Source organism: Molossus molossus, unplaced genomic scaffold (genome assembly GCF_014108415.1).
Source record: "Molossus molossus isolate mMolMol1 unplaced genomic scaffold, mMolMol1.p scaffold_m16_p_19, whole genome shotgun sequence".
NCBI lineage: Eukaryota > Metazoa > Chordata > Mammalia > Chiroptera > Molossidae > Molossus > Molossus molossus.
In genome coordinates, this window is record NW_023425354.1 from 21,050,359 (window position 1) to 21,062,873 (window position 12,515).

A 12,515-nucleotide genomic window follows, 5' to 3' on the forward strand; every position below is an offset into this window, starting at 1 on the left:
AATAATTAGCATAAATTCGCCCGGACTCCGGACTGGGGGGGGGGGGGTGCGGGGGAGGGACGCCGAGAGGGAGGAGCGGGGAGGTGGCAGGGGGTGGGGAGGTAGCAAAGGAGAGCGACTTTGGAGTCCAAGATAAATAAAGGGAGCGCTGAGCAGTGTCAGGAAGCGGGCCCACGTGGAGCCGCGCAGATGGGCGCCACCGCGGACTGAGGCAGAGGGGCGCACGCGAGTCGAGCGCCCTCCCCAAGAAGTTGGCTTTTTAAGGAGTGGGGTGGGGGTGATGTTTTGCACGTCCCTCTAAGGGATAACATGTCTTTTGCCCCTATCTAACCCAGAAGCTCAAAGGTCCGGATTCTGATTTCTCCTCCCTCCTCAACCTCAAATAGAGTTAGTGTCCAGAGCAGGGTTGGGGGGCGGGGTGGTGATGGCATACCCCGTTCCCAAGGGCAGATCCTAGTGGTGGCGTTTTTCAATCCAATTCGGACCCCTCCGAAATCCTGATCCTCAGAGTCCTCCTTGGGTCTTGGGTGAGGAGGGAGGTGTCAAATCTCCCAGTTATCCCAGCCATTATCGCTGAGGGCTTCGGATTTGGGGGATTCAGACTGGCAGGATCCCGGAGGCGGTGAGTGTTGATTCCAAGGGATAGCTCAGCTCGAACCACCGTAACTTCCGGGCGTGCAAAGGGTTAACACGGGCTGAATATTGAGGTGGGGGGGTGCGAGGCAGGAGGGGTGGCGGGATCTGGGTGGGCGAGCTCTGATCCCCCCCCCCATTCCTCGGGGGTCAAGTTTCAGCGGCACTCCGCCCCCAGGGTAGGTGTGAAAGACACGTGTCCCCATTGTGAAGGGCCTGTCAGGCAGGACAAAGCGGCCGCCCACCCTTCCCCCCACCCCTTGGCCCAGCCTGGGGTCAGCTCCAGGGGGCCGGCTGGGTGTTGAGGTCACGACGGGCCGAGCTTTGGTGACAGAGAGAGAAAAAGCTGGGAGACTGGGCGAAGGCCATGTGATGCTCAAGTGAGGGGGTTGAGAGTACCCCCCCAACCATGAAAAATTGAGTGGTCACCTCCATCACACCAGAAGAGGGGATGAGCCCCTTCTCCTAACAGGCATAGTAAGCACAGCGGCACCCCCTGCCCGCCCCCCACACCCCCACCCCTCCCATCAATCACCAACACAGAGAATCGCAGTGTGGAGCGCAGTCGATTTTAGTGGTTTTCTTTAATCCTGCTCTGCACTTCTTTCTCATTTACTACACGGGATATTATAAAGAATAAATAGCAGATACTCTTAATTTACAATGATTAGTCATTCCATTTGTTCTCTATATTTACAATAATTGTAAAATAACATTGAACTCTATAGCTTCTTCGAGGTCCAAGGAAAACCAAAACACTTTCCGAAGAATGGAAAATAGCTTTTAAAAAGTCCTTCTACAAAAGTTCTCCCCTCTCTTTGTACTTTAAGAAAAAAAATAACTTTCCCCCCCCTGCTTCGCCATGCGAAGGGCACTGGAATATAAATAGCAGGTTAACATTATTAGCAACAACCAGAATAAGTCTTTCTTTTCTCTGTTCTTTTTTTCCTTTTGCTTATTTTTTAAAAATACAGTAGAAGCCGGTAACTTTTAACGTATAATACTGACCTTTTAATAAGTAAATTAAAACTGGGACCGTATATACACACAGATATACATTCCTACACAGTTAAACAGTGCATTACATGAACCAGAAAGCTAGGTCTCTGTAGCCAAAAAAAAAAAAAAAAAAAAAAGTTCATTGAATCCCCTCGCGAGAGGGTGGTGGATCTGGTTGGAGACGGTGCTGGGGGCGTCGGTGGGGATCGATCAAGTGTTTGGGTGCGGGCAGGGGGCCCCGAGTTCTAGCATGAGCACTTGCACTCGGAAATGATGGGGTACTGGATGGGAATCCAGCCGCAGCGCTGGCCCCCACGCCGCTGACAGCGCCACCGCAGCACCGTGAGGTGCACGGACTTGGACGGTTTGCACACCATGCCCTCGGGCACGGAGCACGAGCGCTTACTGAAGCAGCTGCCCACCTTCACGTAGCGCGGCCAAAAGCGGCTGCCCAGGTCGTTCCACGCATACAGCACCGGGCAGAAGGTCTGCGACCACAGCCACATCTGTAACTTCCTCCGCAGCTTCTTGCTCAGGCGCTGCTTCTTGCCCGGGGCCAAGCCCTCGGAGAACTCCAGCCCTTTGATCTCGCTCGGCATGGCCCCCGACGGCCGCTGCCGAAGCAGCTGGTCCAGCTCGGCCAGGTCCTCTGCGCTCCCGGCCGACCCCCCGCCTCCGCCGGGCCGGTCCTCGGGGGGCGAGGTGGCCATGAAGCCCGGGTCGTAGTGGCCCCCAAGCAGAGAGCGCAGCAGCGTCTCGTTCAGATCCTTCTCCTTGGGGTCAAAGATAGGGTCCGGGTGTTCGATGAGGTCCACCAGAGGCAGGTTGTCGCTGGGGGCCGGGCGGATGTGGAGATAGTGCTGGCCGCCGGCCGGTGCCGCACGCAGCCCCAGGACCACCACCAGGGCGTAGAGGGTGACCCCCAGGCTGGGGCAGCGCTCCATGCCTCCGGCGTGCGCCCGGGGCTGCTGCTTCGTTCCGCGTCCCCGGAGGAGAGCACGCCGAGCCCGCGGCGCCGCCGCGCTCCCCCGTCTCTCCGGCGGCCGCTCACCCGAGGCTGGGCAGGAGCAGGGCCGGCAGCATTAGTCGCCGGGAGAGCCCTTCGCGCAGCGCCGGCTCCCACCGGAGCGGAAAAAAGGCACACAAGTTGGCTGCAACTCCTCTCCCGGGTCTATTCGGGAAGGCGGCCGCGGCGGGGCATCCGAAATTACTCCAGAGCGACCGCAGGCACGGGGGGCGCCGGCTCCTCGCTGCTTTCCCGGGCCGGCGGCGGCGCTGGGCGCGTGGAAGAGCCGCTCTCCCCTCCTCCTCCTCTCGCTGCTCCTCGTCCTGCCGCTCTGTGCAGCGCCGCTGGCCGAGCTGGTCCTAGGGGCACTTCCCTCCGTCTGCTCCGGGCTCCGCGGCCGGCTCTGCCCGGCGGACTCCAGCGGCGGCGGCGGCGGCGGCGGCGGCGGCGGCGTCCGCGCACGTTGGCACCGGTTTGTCTGTCTCGCAGGGTCCAAGCCTTTAAATTTCCTGCACTTTCAGCTCCATCACCATGGAAACCACTGACTCTCTCGGCGTTGCCCCCTCCCCCTTCTTCCCCCCCAACAACAACCCCACCCCCCACTTCTCCACCCCCGAGGAGCTGGAGCGGCACAGGCTCCGGGGGAAGCCGCCTGCACTCGCCGCGGAGGCGGCGGCGGCGGCTCCGGCAGCGCCCAGGGCTGTGCCCCGCCGGACCCAGATGTCCCGGGAAGCCGACAGTCCGGCTGCCCGCCGGAGCTCACAGGCGGCGGCGGCGGCGGCAGCGGCGGTGGCGGCGGCGGTGGCGCTTGGCAGGTCTCCGCGCAATTTTCTCTCTCCCCCACCACCCACCCCCCTTCTCCTCCTCCTGCAAAATGCACCGCCCCCCTCCTTTCTCCTGGAGCAATGCAACTGGGGCTCTAGGCGCCCCGCCAGGGCCAGTCCTAGGGAAAGCTCGCGGCCGCGCTGGAGCCGGACTGAAGGGTGCAGGGCCGGTTTTAGGGGGTGCTCGAGGTGGTGCTGGGACGGTTCTCACTAGCTGGGTGCTTTGCTCTGGCAGGGGAGGTGCTGGGGGCTCGTTTCTCGGTGCAGTTCGGCTCAAGGAATTTCTCCATGTGCACGGAGCTTTTTCCCCGGGCGCGTCTCGCCTTCCTCTCTCCCGAGCTCGGTCTAAATCCCCTCCCCCAGCGCGCGCGCTCGGGAGCGCGCGCACACACACACACACACACACACACACTCTCTCACACACACTCACAGCGCGCGCGCACACACACACACACACACACACACACACACTTTGCGCTGGGGGAGTCTGGGAGCCGCAGCGTTGCGCAGCGTGATGTAATTCCTAGGAAGCACTCCTGCCGGTTTGTTACCCGGTCCCACGAGGGGGGTCCGCTCCTCACCCTCCTCCTCCTCCTCCTTGGCCGGGTCCTGCACCCTGAGTGGCCGAACTGCAGGGGCGCGTCCGGCTTGCTTGTGGCTCCCCTAGCCTGCTGGGCTCAGCGCCGCAGCCGCTCGGCCCCCTAGGGGCCGCGCGCCCTCTGCTGGCTCGCAGCAAGTCCTGCATCTGGCCCTGGCGGGGGCGGCCTGTGAGGTGGGTTTGTGGGCTGTCCACTGTGACCAGCTCAGTTTCTGCTTCTGTGTCCGTGTCAGTGCGTGCATGTGTGTATGCGTATGTGCGCGCGCACTGATGGGTCCATTCTGGTTCCGGCTGTTCTCTCGAAGCTCTCCAGGCCCTCAGTGTAAACAAACTTCCTGAGATTCCTCCCTGAGCCCCTCAAATGTCTCAAGAATAGTACTGTACCTTCCGCCTCCACTAAAATCGGCCTCAGTGGGCAAGAGTGCGGACCAGAAATTAAAAGATGACCTAGTATTAAGGGACCCGAATCCTGGTTGAGCTTCGCCCTGATATAACTATGTTAACCTTAGATAAGTCACTTTTGTGGCATCATATACCTTACTTTCAGCATTAGTGACATAACTATATTACTCTTACTGTCCTGCCTTTCTGTGATTATGAATAAACCTGCTTGGTGCTTTCTCTTCCAGAAGCAGTCTCTCTCTGATGAGAGGTGGATATTGAAATGGTACTTCTGGTTAATTTTCCCTTGGATGAAGAACCGAATCTAAGCTTCAAAACTCAAACTCATTTTCCTTTGTGGTGGATATGATTGGAGTCTGGAAAAAGCTGGAGAAGAGAGATTTGGAGTGGATGATTCAAGTATTCACCAGCATTCCACGGAGTGGAGTTAGGAGGTCTCATTATGACAGCCTAAATCACTCTGCTTTCTTTCCCTAAAGATCTGATTTTTCCTCTTACCCTGCGCTGTCCTCTACCCTGCAGAGGTTTATCATCTGTCCACAGAAGAAAACACATTGTTTCACAGTCTTTCTGCAAAATGTCAGCAGTTGGGAGGTTCGGCCAGTTTCAGCTGAAAACATTCTCTTAAACTTTCAAGTCTAGACGCTATCTAGAATTAGACTATGAAGGTACTGCCTAAAAGGAAATCTTGCTTTGATGAAAATAAGAACAACTCACTGGTCGTTTGAATTGAGTTGATTTTGAAATAACTTGTGACTGCACCCTGGAACATAGTAGGCTCTTAAACAATACTCCTTTCTTTTTGATGTGCCTTAGGGGGCCTGCCACTAGTTTGTTTTCTTAGGAAGATTAAATATTCCAGAGCAATTTTGTCACTGCTGTGAATTAACTAAAGAAAATAATTTTTCAGTAAAGAGTTCAAAGGCTAAATTCTAGCCCAGCCTTCCTGAGATGGTAGGTTCCAATTAGGGACATTTTATTGTGCTGTTCTCTGTTCCATCAATCTCCTCTCCTTTCCTTCAAATCACCTATTTTTGTTTGAAAACCAACCCAGATCCTTCCGTCCTTTATTTAGGCTGGGTAGATTTGACTGAATACCAGAAAGCATCCCTTGGGAATGAAAAACAAACCATGTTAGACAATAGTTTGGGTAACCTGTTTATAGAATGCCCACTGGGTGAAGACCATGGAGAAAAACACAAAGGAGAAAGAACTCAGTGTTGATCACCATTCTCCATGACTTTTGTAGTCTAGTTGAGAGGGGTATCACAAGCATGTGCAGAGAACATTTTAAAAGTGTAGAAAAAGAAATCTCTAAGTTCCCATAACTGTAGACTAATGTTTCACAACCTTTCAAACACCCATACCCACTTTTGATAAATGTGAGTTTCATGCTGTGTTTTGAATGTTGTTTGAAATTTTATAATACGTTAGGATGAGCCCCCCCCCAAGTAAAAATAATTACAATATAAGCGACACCATTTTCAAACTATACTCACCCTTCTTCACTGTGGGGTTCTGAAATGGCCCACTGGGGGAGCCTGCAGTCAGTCCCTGACTCTGTGCCCATATACTTAGGTACTGGGTGAATCTGGAGATGCTGTTTGTGGAGACTAAGCAATACTAATACTCATATTACTAATACTAATAATAATACTAATGGTAGAGCTAAGCTTTAGCTGGGCTTGATGAAGAAAAAGGATATATTTATCTGAGTAGAGAGAGCAGGAGATTAACAATGGGAGTCTGCGTGAAGAGGAGACGCACACTGTATTGAGGACAGCCAGAAGATCTGGATGGAGGAATGGAGGAGGACATGTCACCAACAGGGAAGCTCAACACAAAGACAGCCTCTGGTTCAGGTGGATCTCCATCGGAATTCTGGCCCTGCCAGTCACCAGCTGGGTTACCTTCTTAGCATCTTAACTCCAAACTTCCACTTCCTTATTTGTTTAGCTTAGCACAGCACCCAGAGAAGAGTATATAGTGGGCAATAGTCTTTCAACAAATGTTAGTTCTTCAGGGGACCCCACTGCCCTCAATAGGCCAACCATCTCCGGTTTGGACCAGAGATGCTGGAAGGGGCTGGGATGCTGTTGAAATAGACTCCAACATCTTTGGGCCTGCTTTCTGTCCACTCGGTACGTGCAACCCAGCTATTCTCCACCCCTGCTGGCCCCCAGAGTTTGGGGGAGGGGCATTGGAATTTCTTGGGGACTCGACAGCCGACCCATTTCAATGCTTCGTGGCTCTATTGAGGAGGGAGCTTGACAAGCAGGACAAAGAGGGTTGTATTTCTTCAAAAGGAAGCTGTGGGGTGGGAGATGGGCCAAGGGAAGGATGGCTATCAGCTCAGCTTCCTGATCAGGCCCTCACTGTGAGGGGTGTTTGGACTTTAGTGGAGATGGGCTAGGGCCTTGGGCCTTGGCAGCCTGCCCGGGAAGAGTCTAGTGAAACAGGTGAGTGCAGGTCCGCTCTTGGCTGTCCGTATCCCAGGATGTCTGCCCCTACGGAATGCTCTGGGCAGGGAGAATTGAAGCAGTCCTCTGAACACCTGCTTCGGCCACTCCAGCTCAAGGCAAGAGGCCCTGGCGGGGCTTTTATGCATCTTTTCCTATTTCCAGCTGATTCTAAGAACAATTCAACAATCTTCTTGGTTTTTTTGGCCATGGAAACATAAACCTGAGGCCGCTGTGGGTGATGTACAAAGGACATGAGGCTGGATGTTGGAAAACCTGCAACCTACCAGCTGTGTGACCATGGGTGAGTCACTTTACCTCTCTGGTGCTCCCGACACAGAGAGGTCAGGGGACTCTGAGGCACCATAGAAGACATGACAGTTGCCATCTTTAAGGCCTGGCATCATCCCGTGCATATGAGAAATCATCACCCTCTGATTCTGACGGTCTCTCAGGGCTCATAAATGTTGAATTTGATGGGCTTTTGCTTAGTAAGACCCAAAATAGGATGTTTGGACCTGGCCCAGCTTAGCAAAGTGAGGAAAAGTCAGTCACAATGCTTGTCACTCTCCTGTCCTGACTTGTGGAAGAAGGGGAGAGTGGAGGTGACTTCCAAGGCCAGACAGGTGGTGGATGCCCCCTGGCCCGCTGGGGACAAGGGGACCCTGGCTGGGTCAGGACTCAGCCAGGCTGGTGGCCAGTTCCGCTTCACAATACTTTCTGATTCTGTGTGTGTCCAGTGGTGATGGGTGAAGTTCTAACTAGCATAGGCATTTGGGGGTGGGAGGCGGAGAGGGGAGAAAGAAGGGCAAGGGAGGGCGGGAAACTCCAAATCTTGGGGTGAGAAAATGGGGAAATAAATGCAAAACAAAGCCAAAGGCCAAAGGAGGAACAGAGACAAAGCTAGAGGCCGAGGGAGGAAAGACGCTGGTTGCCGCTGGGCAGCCCTGTCCCTTCCCGTCTGGCTCCGGCTCTGCCTGCGGCCCCCTCCCCGCCCGGCTCCACGCTGGGGAAGGGGAGACGACTCTGGAGCCCGGTGGCTCATTCATCTCCTGATAAACTGTTTATCTGAGTTTTAACGAGGGCGCCTCTCTTCCAGCCCTGGAGACAGAAGCCTCCTCATGTTTAGCCTGCCCTGATGTGGGGGGCCTGGGGGTGTGTGGGGGCGACGCCAGCAGGCCCAGCGTCTGCTCTTTCCCAGCTTGTACACTCTGCCTCCACGCTTTGCCCTCAGCTCTCCAGGCTGCACGTGGGGTTTCCTCTGCTGGAGTCTGGGGCTAGGATGGACTCAAGGTTTCCTCCGAAAAGGAAATCTTTGCAGTCCCTCTCTCTCCAGCCACTGGACACACACACACACACACACACAGACGGATTCAAGATACATTTAGAAATCAAAACTTGGTTTGAGTTGTGGACTTTGTGACCGAGTATTTCGAGAGGAAAAGGAACAGAATGATGCAGCTGCAGACAGTAGGCCTGGGGAAGGGTGCTCCCAGATGATGGGGCGGCTGCTCTGTGAGCAGACAACTCTCACTAAATTAATAGAGATGTAAACTCTGGGTGCTCTAGGACCTGCTACCTCCCTCCCTTCCCCTTACAGATCCCCACAGGCGCCAGCTGTGCGGACACTGACGCATTTGTTGATGGACGTAGCTCCCTTCCACCACAACACATACAGGAATAGTAAATACAAACACACCAGGATGCACACCCACACACACATGCACACACATTCCCTATACCGCCCCCCTCCTGCACCCCGCACACACGACTGCTCTTCTGCCCCCTCCTTTTGTCACCTGGGATGTGAAGGTTTCTGGAGACAGTGCCCCTTAGTCACCTGCCATGAGGAATTACACGGCCTCCCCCCCACTCCCAAATACACAAGAACCCATCTCAACCTAGGCTCTCATTTCCCCCGCATCCTCTTATCCTGTTGCCTCAGAGAGATGTTTATTGAGATCATATGGTCTAGTCTCCTTTATCCCCTCCAAGACTCAAGGTGATAAGATAGGAGCTCACTGGAGTGAAAAATAAAGTGAAAAACCACCCGCGTTTCAAGTGGTTGGGGTGATTAACAGGTTCCAGCCACTGAATCCATCTAATTTCTATCTCTGAATTTTTCTCTAGTCCCTAGCTCTGTCTCTTCACCACCCAACCATCGACGCAGGCTTGGAAATGATTCACTGTGACCACCTACTGTCACCCATCAGCGTGACCCATCTATTCACCGGACATTGTACCGCGATTCCAGCTACTGTGCTTGCCAAGGAATAGACATAGTTTCTTCTCTCTATGAGGAGCTCACAGACTACTGGGGGGAAAAGGGGAAAATATAGCAAAGATTACAATTCAGGATGTCAACTGTCACAATGAAGCACAGCAATGTTGGGGTGGGGTGGGATCCAAGAAGGCTCCCCAGGGAAGTCGCTGTCCAAGTTGGGTTTTGAAAGATCAATAGGAGGTGATAGACTAGAGGGGTGAGGAGGGAGCACTGGCTGGGTCACATCTGGGGCAGTGGAGGGGGCTGGCCACATCATCCAAGCCCCGGGGACAGTTTGGCAGTGCCAAGTGTTCGGGCTTGAGGGCTAGAACCTGGAAGACCAGGAGCCTCGCTTGTATGGTGGGCCATTCAGGGTCTTAAGGAGTTTGAAATTCAATTCAAATTTAGACTCGAGTTCAGAAATGCTTGAAAGAAACCTTGGAAACCGTATTAATATGGTGATTATAGGTCCTAAACATTTTACGACAGCCACTATTAAAAACAAAAACAACCTTGGCCTGTTTGGCTCCAAGGTTAGCACATCAGCCCGCAGATGGAAGGATCTCGGGTTCGAGTGCTGGTCAAGGGAATGTACCTAGATTGCAGGTTGGATCCCAGCCCCAGTCAGGGTGATGCAGGATGCAACCACGATGTATCTCTTTCACATCTCTCCCTCTCTCTCCCCACTCTCCCTCCCTCCTCCTTTCTCTAAAAATCAATGGACAGACATCCTCCAGTGAGGACTGACAACAACAAAACTTGATTTTGGCTGAAATCTAGGCTGCTTAGTCCTGGAACCTTTGCTTCTAATCTCTATGCAGGGATTATTTTATGTGCACAGAAAAATTCCTAAAACTGTGTTTATAAATCATTCATTGTAGTGATTATCCCTAAAGAATGGGATGAGTGAGTGGGGTGAGGAGAGAAGAGAAACTCACTTTTTACTTTATTTTATCTTTATATAAATCTGCTTTTAAAAAAGAGAGGGGCCCTGGCCGGTTTGGCTCAGCGGTTAGAGCGTCCACCTGCGGTCCGGAGAGACCCGGGTTCGGTTCCCGCTAAGGGCATGTACCTTGGTTGCAGTTTGTCCCCGGCCCTGGTTGGTCGTGCGGGTGGCAGCCACTTGATGTGTCCCTTTCACATCGATGTTTCCCTCTCTCTCTCTCTCTCTTCCTTTCTCTCCCTCCCACTCTGTCTGTACAAAAAATGGAAAAATGTCCTCGGATGAGGATAAAAAAAAAAAAAAAGAATGGGATGCGTGAGTGGGGTGAGGAGAGGAGAGAAACTCACTTTTTACTTTATTTTATCTTTATATAAATCTGCTTTTAAAAAAGAGAGGGAATGTGATCATTACTTTTGTATTTAAGGAAATGTCAATAAAACATTAAAATCTTGAATTTAGAGGAAATAGCTTGCCCTAAAGTAATTAGCAGGCATCAATTAGTAAAGCTGGAAAGGTATTTAACATTCTACGTGTTGAAAAGAGTTTTGAAGCCAGCGCTAGACTGCGTGGCAGGGCCGACTGGTATACTTGGATGATCCTTGTTTCAGGTTTAGTTAAATGGCTTGGTGCTCGTGTCCGATGGTAAAGTGAGGGAGACACCTGCGCAAGGGGCTTTGTGTGCAGGGGTGTGCATTTGTGCGCGTGCATCTAAGTGTGTGACAGACACTGTTTTGTCTCAGGCGTCAGCAGAGAAATCAGGTTGCTTTAAAAATAAAGCCATACCCACGGTCAAAACCCACCACTGGGCTGAGAAACAAAACCAAACTGAAATTCACCAAGAACCAATCTCATGCTTGATCAAAACTCTGCAGTCTGGAATGAGTTCGGGGTGGGGGTTGGGTATTAGAAGTAAGTCACCGAAGTTGGGGGTTTTCTCTTCCAGTTGCCAGGCTAAGAAACAAGAATGCAAGTTCAACACCTGGGAAGGTACCATCTGCCTTACAAACATTATCTTTTTTATATTGTACCAGAGGAGATTCTGGAGTAGGGACAACGATCCCCCCATTTTAGAGACAGGGAAATTGAGGCCCAGGATCATCTCAGGAGGCAGAGCGACGCTTCTTAGTTCAGAGCTGTGGGTCCAGAGGGCTTTCCAAAGCATTGATCTTTGATCTTCCTGGGTCTATTATTGCTCTCTTGCTCTGAATCCATATTTGACTTATTTCCGAGGTCATTTGCACCAGCCGGCTGGGGACACTTACTTTTGGCAACCTGGTTAAGTCGGGGCAAGGGTTCATTTCATGTTCCCCTCCCCCACCCGCCCTCGGTCCCACCCTCCATAATGGAGCATGACTGTAGTAAAACGAGGCTTTTGATCAAGCTTCTTCACATCACTTTCAAGACAAACAATGTCTCTGAAACCCCCAACTGCTTTTATTTTTCTTAAAACTAAGGTTTCACCTTCGTGCCTCTACCCAGCTTCATTAAAAAAATGCCCTCAATTAAGAAAAAAAATCATGGCATTTCATTATGGTAATTTACAAAACAAACCTACGGAAAATGCAAAGGAGTCTTCAAAGTTATATAAACCTTAAATTCCTAAAAGGGGTTCCACAGATGAGAAAATCTCATCAGTTTCTATCTAGGAAAAAATTTATTTTTGCAATAAGCAAAGGATATCGATGATATATGAAATAAATACATTCAAAAAATAAAAATAAAAGGGGTTCCTACTGTCTAAATCATCAGGCATTCTCTACCTACCACACAATTTTCCGATCTTTTCTCTGGCATAGTAAATTAAGATCTTAGGTAAATGTATTAGTTAACATTAAGTAAATGTATAAAACAGCTCTTTACCAGCTGGAGTTATGGGTAGACTCATGTTTCAACATAGGATTTTTCCAAGGTATGATTCCTTATTTATAGGATTTTAGGGGGGAAAATGGTTTTATAAATTATTTGTACACATATAAATTAAAAAATAATTTCCACCCACAGTAGAGAGAATGGATAAGTTTAGAGAAGAGTCCAAAGTTTGGGCCCCTTGGTCTCCTCCCCACAAAATGAATCCATTACACTGCAGTTTCAGACCAGTGTCTCTTTCCTTACTCCGCGGCTTCACCTTGTTAACTAGTTAATGTAAAGCTTGATTAAACTCGCAAAGATAATCCCTAAAACGCTGGGAGAAGGGCCCTTGCGGTGCCTGGAGGTGGCAGGGAGGGGCTGGGCTGGTAATGAGGTGAGGCTGTGGTTCCAGCCTCGTTTTCACTTTGCATTGTTTCAACCGTGGATGACTGCCGCAGTTCAGCGAAATACATTGAGAAAAATGCAAAGCTGCCTCCCTCACCTCCTCCGGGATTTGAGTCACCAAGACAGAGCCTTTAA

General features: G+C 51.6%; 1 protein-coding gene across 1 annotated transcript; it reads right to left on the reverse strand.

Moving 5' to 3' along the window:
- Window positions 1-1,621: 1,621 nt before the first annotated feature.
- Window positions 1,622-3,108, reverse strand: NOG (noggin). The gene has a single exon (XM_036269265.1). The coding sequence runs from the start codon at window positions 2,574-2,576 to the stop codon at window positions 1,878-1,880; it is 699 nt and encodes a 232-aa protein (XP_036125158.1). The 5' UTR covers window positions 2,577-3,108; the 3' UTR covers window positions 1,622-1,877.
- Between the last annotated feature and the right edge of the window lie 9,407 nt (window positions 3,109-12,515).

What these genes read in the sequence shown, in the direction of transcription:
- NOG (XM_036269265.1), bottom strand. Translation starts at nt 2,576, where the DNA reads ATGGAGCGCTGCCCCAGCCTGGGGGTCACCCTCTACGCCCTGGTGGTG.